Source organism: Nycticebus coucang, chromosome 6, assembly GCF_027406575.1.
Source record: "Nycticebus coucang isolate mNycCou1 chromosome 6, mNycCou1.pri, whole genome shotgun sequence".
Classification (NCBI taxonomy): Eukaryota; Metazoa; Chordata; class Mammalia; order Primates; family Lorisidae; genus Nycticebus; species Nycticebus coucang.
The window spans coordinates 4,959,613-4,977,833 of record NC_069785.1 but is presented as its reverse complement, the minus strand read 5'-3'; the positions used below and the strand labels follow the sequence as shown (position 1 = coordinate 4,977,833).

The 18,221-nt window shown below is 37.9% G+C and overlaps 1 protein-coding gene across 1 annotated transcript in view; it reads left to right on the top strand.

The window, feature by feature from the left end:
- The window catches only part of GPR137C (G protein-coupled receptor 137C), a 67,139-nt gene that overhangs the window by 21,400 nt on the left and 27,518 nt on the right, over positions 1-18,221 (top strand). The window contains exons 2-3 of the mRNA XM_053595837.1: positions 9,500-9,543; positions 11,181-11,409. Of these exons, the coding sequence (XP_053451812.1) occupies positions 9,500-9,543; positions 11,181-11,409 (273 nt within the window). The remainder of the gene's footprint in view (positions 1-9,499; positions 9,544-11,180; positions 11,410-18,221) is intronic.

Genomic DNA, 18,221 nt, shown 5'->3' with positions numbered 1-18,221 from the left:
TAGAGAGCTTATAAACAGCAGAAATCAGGGTGCCAGCAGACACAGTGTCTGGTAAGGGCCCATGTGCTGTGTTCACAGACGTGCCTTCTCACTGGTGGAAGAGATGGGGAATATCTGTGGGGGCCCGTTCATGGGAGGGTTCCATCCTTATGACCTAACGCCTCTCAAAGGCACCTCCTAGTACCATCACATTGAGGGTTAGTATTTCAACATAAGAATTTGGGGGGGCATAAGCATTCAGAGTATAGTACCTTCCTTGTATTAAAATTACATAAGGTAATGTTCACAAAACATACTTGCAATACTCTTTATTTGAAGAACTAAACAAGGAGACAAAAATATGTCTATATTTTTAAATGGAATCAGTTCAGATCTCATATAGGTTATATATTATAAAATAAAAATGGTATATGCTAGTTATATTTTAAATCAATAATTCAGAAATCCTAAATTAATATTTTCTAAATTAGGGGATGCTACTTTGTACACAGAATAAGGGTTATATGACAAAAAAAATTTTCTATCCATCAAACCTTATAATTCTTTATACTTTTTTTTTCTTAGAGACAAAGACTCACTTTGTTGCCCAGGCTGGAATACAGTGACACGATCATATCTCACTGCAGCCTCCAATTCCTAGGCTCAAGTGATCCTCCCACCTCAGTCTTCTGAGTAGCTAGGCCTAGAGACACATACCACCACACCTGATTGATTGATTTATCTGTTGTAGACACGGGGTCTCACTATGTTCCTAGGCTGGTCTTGATCTCCTGGCCTTTTGTGATCCTCCTCCCTTTGCCTCCCAAAACACTGGGATTAAAAGCGACTGCACTGGCCTCTTTGTACTTTTATGTAAAGACTAACATCCTTCTGTAATTGGCCATTAATTCAGTTTTTCTGGTATTAAGAAAGACCTGATAAGATCTGGCCCAGCTGACACAAACTGACATCAGCAAGTCATTTAATAGATATTATTGACTATTCTAAACCTCATAAATTCTGCATAAAGCATATGTTTATTATGTTTTATGAATGATCACTATCTTAATGTTTAATTTTTTGATATTACTGATTTTATTTTTAACTCAGGGTCATGTCCTATTAGCTATATTCTATAAAATACTTGGAATCTATTACTTGCAAACCATTGTTTTTAACCTTGCTATAAATCTAAATGTGATTTCAGCACCCCGCTATATTGGAATATAATATGGGATGGTAGTTGAGCTTTAATTTTTCCCTTATTTGTCTCAACTCACTCTAACACCTTTATCGCATGATCTGTAATCTTGTGGATCACCTCTTACCCTGTCCCCCTTCTCTTCTTCCTGTGATCCTTTTAAATGCCTTTACTGAAATTGAGCTTTTTCCAAATGACACTTTGTGCCTTTTGTGGGAAAAACAATCAGGCTATTTGATACTTCCCAATACTGTTATACCATAATCATCTCTCTGAAACTCTGCCATCTGATTAGGTCATTGTTGGCTATAATAATAACTTCCACCTTCATGGATGAATCAGCACTTTCATTCTTGTCTTCTGTGTTACATGATCTTTTTCAAAGCCTTTACTGATAGCCCATCCAGTGTCTCACTCAATTCAGTGGTTTCTTGGAGATCTAAAACCCTGCATCTCCATCTGAGCCACCCAAATGCACCCCCACCCCTCAGATCAGCTCTTAAAAAGGAGCTGTTCTTCCTGACCACTGTCTTGTATCTCTGTTCCCCTCTGCATCTTGAAGTCATCCTTTTTATAACTGTTTTTCACCCTCATCCTAACTTTTAATCACTTTACCTCTTCTGTTTTCTCCACTCCATTCTAACAATTCTCACTCTTTGATTTTTGCCATCCCAAACTAGTCATTCACCAGAGTGAGTTTTTTCTCTACAATCATTCCCACATGTTACAGTTCTAAATTACTCCATGAAAAATACAGCCTGTTTGAACTTCTTATAATGTATAAACCTAAAATAATAGAAATTCTCCAACGATAATGAGTTTATTTGGGAATGAGCAGGATTACAATCCAGGATATGGGTGCTAAAACAGATAATAGGTATATTCAGGGAGGTTCAGTTGAGGGTAAGTTTTAAAGGCAAAATGAGGACGTTTACATAAGTTGATTTGAAACAATTATCCCTGATCGAAAGGATAATAGCAAGGGTGGTGTCAGCCGAGGTTTGAATAGGGAGTTGCTGGGCAGCGTCCACAGAAGTCATCTTCAAGGCGACAGTGACCTTCGTGCAAGGTTGTGGTTTCCAGAGAGTCCTTACAATAGTTTTTATCGTAGGCCTATCTGAGCCCCCCACACTGCTTTCCAACTCCATTTTATTAGGGTTTGATAACTTTCACAAGTGGTATGCACTTTTCTATCAGATTATTTCAATTTTATAATCAAGAAACAGTGTTAACTATGTCTTCTGTTGATTGCCTGACTGTAACTGGACCTTCCTGCTTCTCAATATATTCTCTTACAACCCTTCTGTTCATGTGTTCTAAATGTTTTCCATATTCCAAGTGCTTAAGTCCAACATCTTTTCACAGGGTATGACCTTGCCTTCTACTTCACTAGAAAAAACAGAATCCATCTGCCAGAGTCTCTCTTCCTTCTCCTCTGTGTTGAAATAATCTGGATCCACACTATGCCCAAATTTCTTATTTTAACAAAGAGCTGGTTTGTAAATTATTTTAAATTTTCTGTACAGACCTCCAAGTTTTTCTTTAACTTTTCTTTCTTTTTGACTCGAAAGTATGTGTCTTCCTTTCAAGGGATAACTTGCCCCTTCTTTAACAATTGAACACGCTTTCTCAATCTGCTATCCTCTGTCTTCTACCTCACCCTCTCTATTTAGTCTATTTCTGACCAACACATTGTTAAATTAGAAACTGTGAATGATCTTTTACCCCATTACAGTCCAATTGGTAACAGTTTTATATACATACACTGACAAAAAACACAAGACCTGTGGGTCAGAGGTTAGTATCACTCATGGCAAAAACGTCAACCAAAGCAATGTCTCTGAGCCCAATCCCCTAGGGCAGCCCTGTGAGGGACACATGTCACCTACACGTACAGTGGGATGTGCTGCAGGAGAGAAACCCTGAAATATGGAAGAGACCCAGACAGAGTCAGACCTTGGCACACCTTAAGCAACCTCTACCTGGGAGGAAGAGCGAGACTTACTCCCTGAGGGAGGAAAATCATCTCTATTATACTAGTCAAGACACAAACACTCCTCTCACCTTAAAGTAAACACTGTCTCTCCAGGCCATGCAAAAACATGAGCTAGTCGTAGAGAATAGTATTCCAACCCAGATCTCTCCAGGCCATGCAAAAACACGAGCTAGTCGTAGAGAATAGTATTCCAACCCAGATCTTCCCGGTCTCTCTGGGCTTCATTCTCTCTCTCAGTCTGTACTCACCGCCTCTGTTTGTTGTTCACTTCTTGTCAACTTCTTGCGCTTCTGCTCCTTAATTCTGTTGAAAACTATTCTGTGCGAAGTACCAGTGGCGTGCCCATCAGGGAATCAAAGGTCTCTTCTTAATAATTACTGATCTACTGCAGTATTTAACAAGGGCTCTCTGTTCTTCCTTTAACCTCTGAACTACTCTGCTGTCTCCTGTTTCTGGTCTGATTCTTATGTTTCTCTCCTTTGCCCAACTTACTTTTCAGTCTTGTGCTTTTCTCTTCTCACTGTTAAATGTAAACCTGTCGCAGGTTGACTTTCATTCTACCTCTGTTCCCTCAAATGTCTCCCACTCTTGAGTTTTAACTGTGAACTTTGTAGGTGACTGTACTTTCTTTTTCACATTCCAGAACCCTCCTGTCATTTTTATTTCTGCCTAGATGTAATAAAGTTTAAATATAAGAATCAACTCCATGACCTGACTTTTTAATTCTTTGTCAGTAGAGCCCTCATTCTATCAGTTTTCTTAATTCAAAACCTGAGACTATGGTTTAGTTGACTCACTCAAATTCAAGGATTTTTTTTATGTGCTCTTTGTTAGGTTTTAATTTAAAAGATAATCAAAATACACTAGTTTTTCGGAATATGCAGTAATGGATAAAGTTCAAGGAAATTTTATTTACATGTAGGGCCCCAAATACTCTGTCTTCACCAAATTCAAGTTTTTTAACTGGAATTCTTTGTTCCACTCTAGTCCATTTTCCATGCTGTCACCTATGAAATCACTCATACAGAATCGTATTACAGAGCTTGTAGGGGCTAACGCTTGATTCTTTAGCATTGTGTATGTGTTCAAGACCTGCATGTTGGATGACTGCCCCACCAGCTTCAGCTTCTGCTGTATTTCCCACACCACCCCACACCACCATCCCAAAGTACTTTCTTTGACTTAAGTTCATTACTCATTTATTCAGCCTCTTTTTAAAAACTTATTGTGAACCAGACATTATGTTAGGCCTTAAGGCCATAAAACTAAGTTATGGTCTTTCTTAAGAGAGAAATAAATACATAAATACGTGTATGGAGTGTGATTAGTAACGTGAGGATACAAAGTGGTTTCTCTCTCCCTAAGATGCTTAACCTGAAAATATAAAGGATGGCAGTCTAGTATAAAGTTTTGAAGGGTGAGTTGAAATTTGTCATCTGACCATAAAAGTGTATTCCAGGAAAAAGATTACTACAAACATGTACAAAGGCACAGAGTTATGAAATTAAACTATTTTAAGGCAGGTACAGTCGCTTATGCCTGTAATCCTAGCACTTTGGAAGACCAAGGCAGGAGAAACAATTGAGGCCAGGATTTCAAGCAGCCTGGGCAACATAGTGAGACCCTGTTTTACAAAAAGTAAGAGAAATTAGCCGGACGTGGTAACGTGCAGCTGTAGTCCCAGCTCCTTGGGAGGCTGAGGCAGGAGGATCAGTTGAGCCTAAGAAAGAATTCAAGGTGCCACACAGCACTCAAGCCTACAGTGAGCCTTGTCTCTAAAAATAAAAAAAAAGGAAAAAAATATCATTTATCCTTTTAAAAGAAAGCAAAAGAAATTGAACTACTTATTTGAAGAATTGTAAATTCAAGACAACCGGACTATAAGATTAAAGGTGAGGACAAAAAGGATGTAAAGATGGGAAGGTAGGACTAGATAATAAAAGACCTTTTAGGTATTAAACGAGTGTGAGCTTTTTTTTCCTTTTGGACTACTGTGATCAGATTTACTTTTTAAAAACAAACTACTCCATCATCATAATTTATTCAGGCAAGAATCATGGTAATAGTAAAACTAGCATATGAAAGTTTGAAGAATCAGATGGTTACTTAGTCTGTACGTATCTCCCCACACATTACTTATTAATTACGGTGGGGAAAACCCTATAGACACCACCTTACCCAGTGGACCAAAGTTAACCTCCCAGAAACGGGACAGAGCAGCAGCATGAGCCCTGATAGGAGGCTGTGAGAATCAGGCAGCAGCACCCTTCCCTGGTCGTCCTACCAAAACGCATCACCTGACTGACCATAAGGAAACACTACAAGATCACCGGTCTGCACTCTTAAAAACTCTGAATATCATGGAAGAAAGAAGTGATGATTAAAAGACACTCAATACACATGAAATCTGTTTCCAGATCCTGGATTTTTTTCCCTAAGGACATTATTAGGGTGACTGGCAAAATATGAATAAGTTCTACAACCTACACAGTATCACTGTTAGGATTTTTGTAACTGCACTGTGGTTGGAGTACAGAATTTTCTTTTAAAGATACATTGAAGTACTTAGAAGCATGACACAACTTGCTGTCAAATGATTTTTTAAAAATCATATATAGTACACTGACATTCACAGCAGCATTATTTGCAAGAGCCAAAAGGTAGAAACTACCCAATATCCATCAGTGGGTGAATAGATAAACAAGAAAAATATTCAATGAAATATCGTTCAGCCTTTTAAAAGGACATTTCGACACATGCTGCAATATAGACAAACCTTAAAGACATTATGGTACATGGAAATCAGTCACCAAAGGACAGATAGAGCTGTGTTTACTTACATGAGGCGTTTAGAGTAATCAAATTCATGCAGGCAATGTAGAATGGTGATTATCAAAGGAGGAGCAAATGAGTTGTTAAATAACTAAGGACAGAGTTTCAGTTTGGGAGGATAAAGAGGTTCTGGAGATGGATGGTGGTGATGTTTACACAGTAATGTGAAAGTGCTTAATGCCACTGAACCATACACTTAAAAAATGGTAAATTTTATGTTTAAGGTATGTTAGCCCAATTTTAAAAATGAAAATAAAATCCTATATAGAGAGGTGGGAATAAAGGAAAAGCAAGAGTTAGGAAGGGAAACAGAAACAAATCAAAAGGCAGTTGAAATAATCCACCATGGGCTCAGTGACTGTGGCTCAAGCGGCTAAGGTGCCAGTCACATACACCTGAGCTGGCGGGTTCGAATCCAGCTCGGGCCCACCAAACAACAATGATGGCTATAACCAAAAATAGCCAGGCATTGTGGCAGGCGCCTGCAGTCCCAGCTACTTGGAAGGCGGAGGCAGGAGAATTGCTTGAGCCCAGGAGTTGGAGGTTGCTGTGAGCTGTGATGCTACGGCACTCTACCCAGAGCAACAGCTTGAGGCTCTGTCTCAAAAATAGTAATAATCCACTGTGGTAGTAGAGTGAAAATGGACATGTCTGAGAATATCTAATAGTGTAGTATTTTAGATTCCTCCATTACATTCAGCTTCTGTTGATGGTGGTATCTAAAATACAGTCACGTGCCATATAACCACATTTCAGCCAACTGCACACATGGCAGTGGTCCCATAAGATTATAATGGAACTGAAAAATTCCTACCTCCTCGAGACATTGTAGCCATCGTGACACTGTAGTCCAACAAATTACTCAGGTATCTGTGCTGATGCTGATGTCTACTGTGCTGCCAGTCACGTAAAACTAATAGCACATACAATTAGGGGTAATACGTAATACTTGATGATAAAGGACTCTGTTACTGGTTTATGTATTTACTATACTTTAATCTTTATTTTAGAGTGTATTCCTATGTTTTTTTGTTTGTTTGTTTTTTGCAGTTTTTGGCTGGGGCTTAGTTTGAACCCACCACCTCTGACATATGGGGCTGCACCCTACTCCTTTGAGCCACAGGCACCGCCCTGTACTCCGATGTATTAAAAAAAGTTAGGGCAGCACCTGTGGCTCAGTGGGTAGGGCGCTGGCCCCATATACCAAGGGTGGCAGGTTTGAACCTGGCCCCAGCCAGCTAAAAAGAAAAAAAAACAGCAGTGGCAACTGTAACAAAAATAACCAGGCATTGTGGTGGGCATCTGTAGTCCCAGCGACTTGGGAGACTCAGATAAGAGACTCACTTAAGCCCAGGAGTTGGAGGTTGCTGTGAGCTGTGACGCCACGGCATTCTAGCACCAAGGACAACAGAGTAAGACTCTGTCTCAAAAAAAAAATAAAATAAAATTTAAAAAAAGTTAACTGTAAAGCATTGTCAGGTAGGTCCTTCAGGAGGAATTCCAGAAGAAAGCGTTATTAGCACAGGAGACACCAGCTCCACACATGTTATTGCCCCTGAAGACCTAGTTGAGACTAGATTGGAGGTGAAAGACTGTGATATGGACGATCCTGACCCTTGTAGGTCCAGCTAATGTGTGGTCTTAGTTTTTAACAAGAGTTTAAAAAATAAAAAAATTAAGTAGAAAACAGCTTATAGAATAAGGACATAAGCAAAAATTTTCATAAAGCTATATAATGTGTGTTTTAACCTAAGTGTTATGAAAGAGTCAAACTATTTTTAAAAATTAAAAAGATTTTAAAGAAAAAGGTGATTTTAAGCTAAGGTTAATTTATTACTGAAAAAAAATGTTTTTAAGTTTAGTGTAGCCTAAGTGTACAATGTTTATAAAGTCAACAGCAGGGCACAGCAGTGTCCTCGGCCCTCGCATGCACTCAACACTCCCTCGCTGACACCCAGAGCAACTTCCAGTCCAGCAGGCTGTATTCATGGCAAGCGCCCTAGACAGGTGCACCATTTTTTATCTTTTATACTGTATTTTTACTGTGGGTTTTCTAGGTTTCAATATGTTCAGATGCACAAATACTTGGTATTGAGTTACAGTTGCCTGCAGCATTCAGTACAGTAACATGCTGCACTGGTTTGTAGCCCAGGAGCAGAAGCCTGTGCCACGTGGCCTAGGAGTGTAGAAAGCTGTGCCGCTGAGCTGGGTGATGTTCGCTCGGTGATGAAATGGCCTAACAACACATTTCTCAGGACATACCGCTGTCATTAAGCAGCCTGTGACTACATGACAGACATGAGTAGATACAGGCTTCTGTCTTGGCCTGAGCATTTAATTCTTATTTCCTCTTCATAACTTGGTTCAAACGCGACCTCCGTTAAGAAGTCCTCCCTGACTCTGCACAGGCTTTTCCTCTTACCCCTTCCTGAACTGAATTAGTCTTTCTTCCTAGATTTGTGATAACATCTTTTGCATTTATATCACAGTGTGTCAAAGTAGATGGATTATGTATTTCTTCCAAATACTGAGCTCCTCGTGTACAGAAATAGTGGTCATGTTTGTGAATCCGTTGCACCTTTCCCAGAGTGTGGCAGATAATAGGGGCTCAGTAAATGTTGGGATGAAATCAGTGCATTACCCACCACCTACCCTATTTTTCTTCATAATGTACTTTCCTCTTTCTTTCCAGGGCCCTAATGTCCATACCTTACTTTAATAGTCTTGTAACTGCTTTCTCCTTTTCCTCTTTCATTCCATTCTTTAGTTCTTATATCAGAGCCAATATGTTAATGTTAGAGTAATGAAATTCCATATTTTGGAGTGTCTGTATTAAAACCTTCGATATCTTCCCCTTGCCTAAAGAATAGTCTAAGTTCACAGTAAGGACTGAAACCCTTCACACTGTGCTCTCAGAATATACCATGTTTACTTTGAATTCCGGTTGCCTAACTAGTCAACAAGTATTTGAGCACCACCTTTGGCAAGACTTTGTAAAGGAAGTTAGTTTACTACGATTAATATGATAAATACTTGTTCTCTTTATGTTCACTCTTCTTTCCTTGTTTCCTTTTATGACTTCATTATAAGAGAAAATAATCTTTGTAGAACACTCAGCCATGTTCATATTTAAGGAAGAAGTTCCATTTTAAGACAAAAACGTGAGTAACATAATTAATTTAGGATGGGTGGCAAGCCGTCCAGCCCAAGGTCTAGCACCCATAACAGAGGTTTAATAACAGTTTAAACTGAATTAATTCAATTGTTTACATTTTTAAAGGTAAAAATTGAAGTGTAAGACGATAACAAAGTTATCGCTTTACTGTTTTAAGCCTTTGGAAACCTATTTTTGCTTTATAATAATTAAACTGTTAACATTTGAACTTTACTCACCATTATGATTTGTACTTTTATCACTTTGAAACACAGTGAAAACGTACGAATACTGTATTACACATTTTCAAAACTTTCTTTTTGTACTCTCATTATAGGTTATCTGTAAAGTCAGATGTGCCACTGAAATTGACAAACACAAGTAAGTCTTACAAGTATCTGATTTTTAATCTGAAAGATGTAAAGCAGTTTATTAATATTAATGATTAGTATCTAAAAGATATAATTTTCTTTTTTACAGCATGCTTCTCAAGGTTGAAGGAGTGGTTGCTGAGGGGGGCTTAGCAGTTTTCTAGAAAATCCACATATTTAGACTGGTTCAAATGGAGTGAATGTAGTAGCCCGCATTTCTCTGCCTTTACCCATACTGCTGACCAATTCCTTTTTCTTGCTGCTGTCACTGCCTCACTTCAGATGGAACTTCATAGAGTCCACTTTTACCAAAGTTAAATTACGCTGTTCAGGGTGAGACTGTATGTAATTCCATGAAATGAGTAATGTTTCAGTACTGATCTTAGGATCACACTGTGTATAAACTTGTTTTCCCACTAACATGCTGACGATGCACCTCATATACCCTCTATGTTTTAGTTTCCTAAACTACTCTAATGCCTGGCATGCATAATTTCTAAATCCTTTTGAAGGTCAGACTATATAATTTTTATTACTTAATCTGAGAATGTTAAAATCTAACCTTTTCAGAATCTTTGTACTTTTCATGTACACGTAACAGTTTAGTTTGCTTGTTACAGATTACACATTACCTTCAATTTAACTCGTGTAAACCATTTCCAAATGCAGATACTTTATGATTCTAAAGATTGAAAGTGACCCAAACTACGAGACCTTGGGATGCCAGATCCATTTCTGGATCACATTATTTAATTTAGGCGTACAAACACTTATGAAGAAGGATTACTTTCCTACAGAGAGCTGTTACTGCTATTTGATACAGATAACCACATCTTACCTGGGGAGTTTTTATGAAGTGGTCTGATTTTTCTTAGAAGGAAGAGGTTAAGCATTTCATGTGTGGAGTTGCTCTGTAGAAGAAGCAAATGCTCAACTTTTTAAGAAGATGAGGTAGAGCTTGAAACTCTCTACGTATGCTGTACCTGTGTATGTTCTTTAGTCAAGTTTGAAAATAAATAATCAGAAGTTCATGAGATTCAACATTGTTTAAAATAGATTTCCCTTACCTCTTAAAATTAATATTAAATGAATAATATAAATTTAGACAGTATATTATTTTCCAGACAAATTATAAAAGCCTGGTAATTCTTGGGATGGAAAGATCAGAGAAAATATGCCTAATAGTTATGAAAATAAAAAAATTCAGAGGCCAGGCATGGTGATTCACACCTGTAACTCTAGCACTCTGGGAGGCTGAGGCAGGTGGATCACCTGAGCTCAGGAATTCAAAACCAGCCTAAGCAAGAGTGAGACCCTATCTCCAAAAATAGCCAGGCCTTGGGGCAGGTGCCTATAATCCCAGCTACTTGGGAGGCTGATGCAAGAGGATCATTTGAGCCCAAGAGTTTGAGGTTGCTGTGAGCTATGACACCATAGCACTCTACTCAGGGCAACAAAGTAAGACTTTGTCTCAAAAAAAAAAGAATTCAGGATTATTTGAAATAGTGTTAAAATAGTCCTATATTATTCTTCTGGTAAAGACAACTGAATTGAAGTTAACATGATGTTATTTCTGAATTAATACTTTAAAAATCTATGCCATTTTAAGATGGTTTAGAAACATCTATCTACATTTTTTTCTTTCAGAATTCTGCTGCATTTGGGCTTTATCTTGGCAAGCCTTCTCTTCTTAGTAGTGAACTTGACTTGTGCAATGCTGGTCCACGGAGATGTCCCAGAAAATCAGTTGAAATGGACTGTGTTTGTCCGAGCACTGATTAACGATAGCCTGTTTATTCTTTGTGCCATCTCTTTAGTTAGTTACATATGCAAAATTACAAAAATGTCATCAGCAAATGTCTACCTCGAATCAAAGGTAAGCATATTTCTTATATTTGCACTTAAATCTAATTTTCAAATCCTTGTCCTATTAACTATACTTTAGTGGAACGTTTCTATTGCTCTTTTTTTTTTTTTTTTTTTGAGAGAAGGTCTCATGATGTTGCCCATGATGGAGTACAGTGGTATTACACAGGCATGATCATAGCATAGTACAGCCTCAAACTTGTGCCCCATATACCGAGGGTGGTGGGTTTGAACCCAGCCCCGGCCAAAGTGCAACAAAAAATAACCAAGCATTGTGGCGGGCGCCTGTAGTCCCAGCTACCGGGGAGGCTGAGGCAAGAGAATCGCCTAAGCCCAAGAGCTAGAGGTTGCTTATCGCCATGGCACTCTACTAAAGGCAATAAGATGAGACTCTTCTCTCTAAAAGAAAAATAAATAAATAAAAAATAAAGTATCCTAAATGGCATGGGATGAAAAAATAGTCACTAGAAATTTAAAAGTATTCAAAATTTGGCCCTTCATAAACAATGTTTTTTTTTTTAAGAAGCTTATGTTAATACTAAGCATATTATATTTTCTGTGAGTCTGTATTAAAGGCTAATTGAATTAAATAAACCAGAATTTAGATGAGTGGATCAGAAATATAGTCTATTCCATTGTTAGCTGCACTAATAACTTAAGATTTTGCCTAGTAAAGGATGGTGGTATTACCTAAAAAACAAATTTTAGCAGATTATGTCTGTGTACACTTGGGTTAGCAGTCTTAAGGTGTCATATAGGTAAAGTGTTTATTTGTATAAAGGCTTAGAAAATGTTACTTCACTCTGTAATGTGAAACCCATATGATATTTCAAACAACTAATCATATAACTAAATTTATAAATGCCTTGCTTCTCTCTTTCCTTATACTTTGGATCAATAAACAGAAGCCAAATTAATAAATTAATCCATTAATAACCATGGAAGTTTCCACTGGTGTGGATTGACAACATGGTTAAGCAGAAAATTGGTCATAATCATGTGTGTGTAGCATTGAGTATCATAGAGGTGTGACTATGGGGAGACTGGGTGTATACATACACACCTTTTTACCATAACTTGCCCAGGAAAACTTGCTTTAATTTGACATCATTGCCTGTTCACTGAAACTAAGCAAGAGAGCATCTTAAACGGTAAAATCGGTTCTCTGAAATATTTTTAGACCTGTATCTTGTCATTATCTTAATATAGTCCTAGTAAAGTACTGTAATTAAACATATGGTAATCAACTTGTTCCCTAAATTTAGGCACAGATTTTAATTTTACTTCTTAAACATATTTTAGTGGAATGTTAGGAAAAAAAAATATATATATAGCTAGAAAGAGAAAGAAGAGAAAGTTAGGCTTTCAAAGCTATTAATCTTACCTTAAAATTATTTTTTTAGCTTCTATTCTAAAGGGTTCTTAAAATTTAAATATTTTAGCTAATTGAGCTGAACTAATAGATTCAGTTTATTATGAATAATATTATCACTGTACGATCCAAATCTTTAAGTAGTAGCAATAGCATCTTTACTTAATATAGTAACATCACCATAGAAGTCATACTTCTTGCTTGTCTAGGAACAAGGCATAAACAGATGTGGTTGAATCTAAGTGCTTCTCATCTAGATACCTAATAACGTTCTAAGTTTTATTGTTCTTATTTTGAAATACATAAGACTCTGAATATACGAAAGTTGCCAGTCTGAGAAGAACAGTTATCTGATAAATCTTTCAGAATTATTTCAAACATCTTCCTCTTACTATCATATGAAAGATACTCACTTTTGTTCTACTTATTTTTAAAGTCTTAAATTTAAAAGCCGCATGGATTCAGAATTATCTAGGAACACTACACAAAGACATGTTCAGATACATACTTCTAAAAAGAGAGGAGCTGTTAGATGGTTTGTATTACATTGTACTGTTACTTATCTCTTATCTTCCTAACTAGGTTATAAACTTCTGCATTCAAGCTGGGCATGGTGGCTCACTCCTGTAATCCTAGCACTTTGGGAGGCTGAGGCGGGTAGAATGCTTGAGTTCAGGAGTTTGATACCAGCCTGAGCAAGAGCAAACCACTCACACCCACACCTCCCCAGTCCTATCTCTACTAGAAATAGTGTGGTGGCGGGCGGGTGCTTGCAGTCCCAGCTACTTGGGAGGCTAAGGCAAGAGGAACTCTTGGGGGGGGGGGGGAATGGGGCAGAGACAGAGTGAGACTCTGTCTCAAAAACAAACAAAAAGAACCTTCTGCATTTAAAAGAGCTGTACTATTTCTCTTTTTTATAAACTCAATTTTGTCCTTTCTCCCTCAACTCTAAAATAAAATTTAGAAATGACTCACTATCTGAGTTATCTTAAAATTTTATATATTCCTCTGGGGACACTAATCAGTTTATACTGGGTAACATTTGTGCATGCATGCCTAATTTTTTTTTGTAGAGATAGAGTCTCACTTTATCACCCTCAGTAGAGTGCTGTAGCATCACAGCTCACAGCTCACAGCAACCTCTAACTCCTGGGCTTAGGTGATTTTCTTGCCTCAGCTTCCCGAGTAGTTGGGACTACAGGTGCCCGCCACAACGCCCAGCTATTTTTTTGTTGCAGTTTGGCCGGGGACAGCACCCTTGGTATATGGGGCCACCCTCGGTATCTGGTGAACCCACCACCCTCAGTATATGGGGCTGGCGCCCTACCACTGAGCCACAGGTGCCACCCAAGGATTTTTTTTTTGCAGTTTTGGCCCGGGCCAGGCTTGAACCCGCCACCCCTGGTATATGGGGCCAGTGCTCTACTCCTTGAGCCACAGGTACCACCCTAATTTTTCTTTTTCCTTTTTTTTTTTTGGCAGTCTCACTCTGTCTCCTGGCTAGAATGCAGTGGTTCATTATAGCTTACTGTAACCTCCAACTCCTGCGGTCAAACTCAGATCTGACCACAGGTCTTTGTTAGTAACTACTTTTTTTTATAAGGCAGCACAGACTCCATTTACACTGCCCTGTGCTTACTTACAATCTTTTAGGTATGTATTCTTACATAGTGGTAATTCACATATGTATGTTTGCATGCCTGTTAATGACATTATTCCACATAAATTCTTACTGGCCTCGGCCATACTTCTCTCCAAAAGAATAACCAATTTTATAATGCTATGATCAGTGTACATTGATGTTCACATGAATATCTTCTATTCCACCAGTAGTTGAGTAGTTGGATCTAATGCTTAATTGTTGGTTATTTTCATTTTTGTATATGTAAACTATTTCTCATTGAATTATAGAGCAGAATCTGGGTATTTATTCTTTATATATTTGGCATATATGTTTTCTGTTTATATTAAAATTTTACTTTTGTTAAGAGTGTTACCCTGGGCGGCGCCTGTGGCTCAGTCGGTAGGGCGCCGACCCCATATGCCGAGGGTGGCGGGTTCAAACCCGGCCCCGGCCAAACTGCAACCAAAAAATAGCCGGGCGTTGTGGCGGGCGCCTGTAGTCCCGGCTGCTCGGGAGGCTGAGGCAAGAGAATCGCTTAAGCCCAGGAGTTGGAGGTTGCTGTGAGCTGTGTGAGGCCACGGCACTCTACCGAGGGCCATAAAGTGAGACTCTGTCTCTACAAAAAAAAAAAAAAAAAGAGTGTTACCCTTCATAAGTCATGTGTGTAGTTAAGGAATAGATGTTTAATCTTATTAAATTCTTCTCAACAACTTCATATTACTACAATTTTTCTGCTGCTTATTATACAAGTATAGTATATTATGTGTTTACATTTTCTTATGTTCCTTGAAATTTGATAATGAAAGTCCACTTTATTATTTCTTTTAATTGTTGTGCTTCAGGTGTTATGATATTATTTAAAATATTATTATACCTAGATATAAAGTAAAATTAGCCAACATTTTTTTCTTTGTTAACATCCTTGTCAGGCTTTAAAATACTAACATATTTATCTCATAAACTGAAAATGGATAACACAGTATGTTCAACAAAACAGTAATAACTCAAGCTCTAGAGTTATATTGCCTAGATTTACATCTAGGCTCTGCCATTTATTAGCTCTTCAGCTTTAACCTCTCTACCTTTAAAGTGGAGATAAGTATAGTAAACTCCTCCATAGCATTGTTACAAGGATATAATGATAATGTGTGGGAAATAATACATAGTAACCTTTTTAATGACATAGGGTACTATTTGTCACTAAAAATATAAACACATATTTTGACATAGTTTATGGAACAGAATTTTTTTTTTTTGAGGCAGAGTCTCACTTTGTCACCCTGGTAAAATGCTATGGCGTCATAGCTCACAGCAACTTCAGACTCTTGGGCTCAAGCTATTCTCTTGCCTCAGCCTCCCAAGTATCTGGGACTACAGGTGCCCACCACAACACCTGGCTATTTTTAGAGGCAGAGTCTCAAACCTGTGAGTTCAGGCAGTCCACTTATCTCAGCCTTCCAGAGTGATAAGATTACAGGCCTGGGCCACCACGCCCGGCCTGAACAGAATTATTTTTAGAAAACTTGAACAAATGCTTCCATTATACATTTGCCAAAAAGTTGTTCTTTAATAAACTTTTTTAGTTTTTTACTTTTCACTGTTATTTGTCTGTTTACTAACTGGTGTTTGTTTCAGACAGTCTCCCTCCCTCACCCTGGGTAGAGTGCCATGGCATCATAGCTTACAGCAACCTCAAAACTCTTGGGCTCAAATGCTCCTCTTGCCTCAGCCTCCCAAGCAAGATTACAGGTGCCTGCAACAACACAAGGGCTATTTTTTAGAGACAGAGTCTCGCTCTTGCTCAAGCTGATCTCAAACTCCTGAGTTTAGCCAATCCACCTGCCTCAGCCTCCCAGAATGCTGGGATTACAAGAGTGAGCCCCTGCACCTGGCCTTACTCCCTGGTATTATTTCCATCAGACTTGTTGTTTTATAGTTTTATAGGCAGTTAGCCATATTAACCTTATAAAAATTTAATTTTTTCTGATTATTAAAACTTAGCAATGTAGGCTGGGCGCAGTGGCTCATGTCTGTAATGCTAGTACTCTGGGAGGCTGAGAGGCACAGAGTGCTTGAGCTTAGGGTTTCAAGACCAACGTGACCAAGAGTGAGACCCCATCTCTACTAAAAATACAAAAAAAAATTAGCCAGCACTGTGGCTGGTGCCTATAGTCCCAGCTACTCAGGAAAGCGAGGTGAGAGGATTACTTGACCCCAAGAGTTTTGAGGTTTGCTGTGTGCTCTGACTCCGTGACACTTAACCCCAGGGTGACAGAGTGAGTCTGTGTCTCAAAAAAGAAAACAAACAACAACAAAAAAACACTTTGCAATGTTAAGACTATGATTTAAAAAAAAAAATTTTAAACAGCCATGATGTCACCATTGACACAAACATATTTGGAACTCTATAAATATAACTTTATGCCTGATTTTTCCCTTATTCTAGTAAAGAATTTTCTCATGTTATTATTATTAAAAATTTCTTTGATAAGCCTTTAAGTGGTTTTCTAAAAGAATGTCAACCTCCATTATGTTAATATTTTTGAAAATGAGTTTTAGCTTTTTATTTTTAGTAAGAATTGGGGGATATGGTAATTGCATCTAGAACTGGCTCATTTTACAAAGCACTTAGGTACCTTTTATATTGTCTTTTTATTACTTATTTTTTAATTTGTATTTTGTTCTTTAAGGAGCTGGAATAGTGCTGTGATTTGATTCTCTTTTTCAGTATGGCACATCTAATGGCTTTTTAAATATTTGTTATTGTCAATTTAAATAGTTTATTTCTGCTCTTTTTTTTTACTTATTTAGGCTTGTTGCTTTGTTCAATATCTATGTCCTTGTATAGACATTTAATTCATTCTTTTGTAAACTAATACGGAAATTTAAAACAATCTGTTTTCTCAAGTACTGCTTTCCATGATGTTACAATGCAGCAACATTCTTTATTTATCAAAAATAAAGAAAGTTTCTGTTTGGATTTCAGCCATGTCTCAAACAATGCCAATTTACACATCAGGGTAAATTAGATATTATCTTTAGCCATTGGTCTCCATTCAACTCACCTTAGAAGAACATCTCAAGTTCAGATGCATGTTGTGTTCTGGCCCCCTAACTTCCATTGGAAGTTATCAGTTTTACTCTCTGCTTGATTGTTCGTGCATATGAATCTGGCCTGCTAATGAAGAATTTTCATACTACAGGTTTTTGTTAAAGAAAATAAACTCTCAACTGTTATATTCAAAAGCATAATTACCTGAAGGATGCGGGGTCCACTTCCGCATCTATTTGACATTGTGTGCTCGGGCCAATCCATTTCGTTCCAGTTTTGCACCAAGACTGCATGGTATCCTAAGTAGAGTCGTCTTTTCTGACCTACACTTTGACATTATGCCTTGGCCTACATCAAGATATTTGTTTAAGAAATTTCTTACAGTAAAAGTTTAGTTTAAAGTAACTATTGTGTAATGTTAAATATTCAAGGTTGACCAGGCTGCAGGCCCCGTGCGGATTATTTGGGGGTGGCTTTGCTTATTATGGTGTGGGATATCGTGAAAAGTATACATGGATCTTTTTTTTTTTTTTGCTTATCCACTTTCATTAGTGTTTGTGTATTTAATGTGTGGCCCAAGACAACTCTTATTCTTCCAATGTACGGCACAGAAGAAAAAATGTTGAACACCCCTTGTGTCCTCAGAACTTAGATTCATCATCAAGAAAAACAGTGCCGATTAAGAAAGAATTTAGCTGGGCGTTGTGGTGGGCGCCTGTAATCCCAACTAAATGGGAGGCTGACGCAAGAGAATTGCTTAAGCCCAAGAGTTAG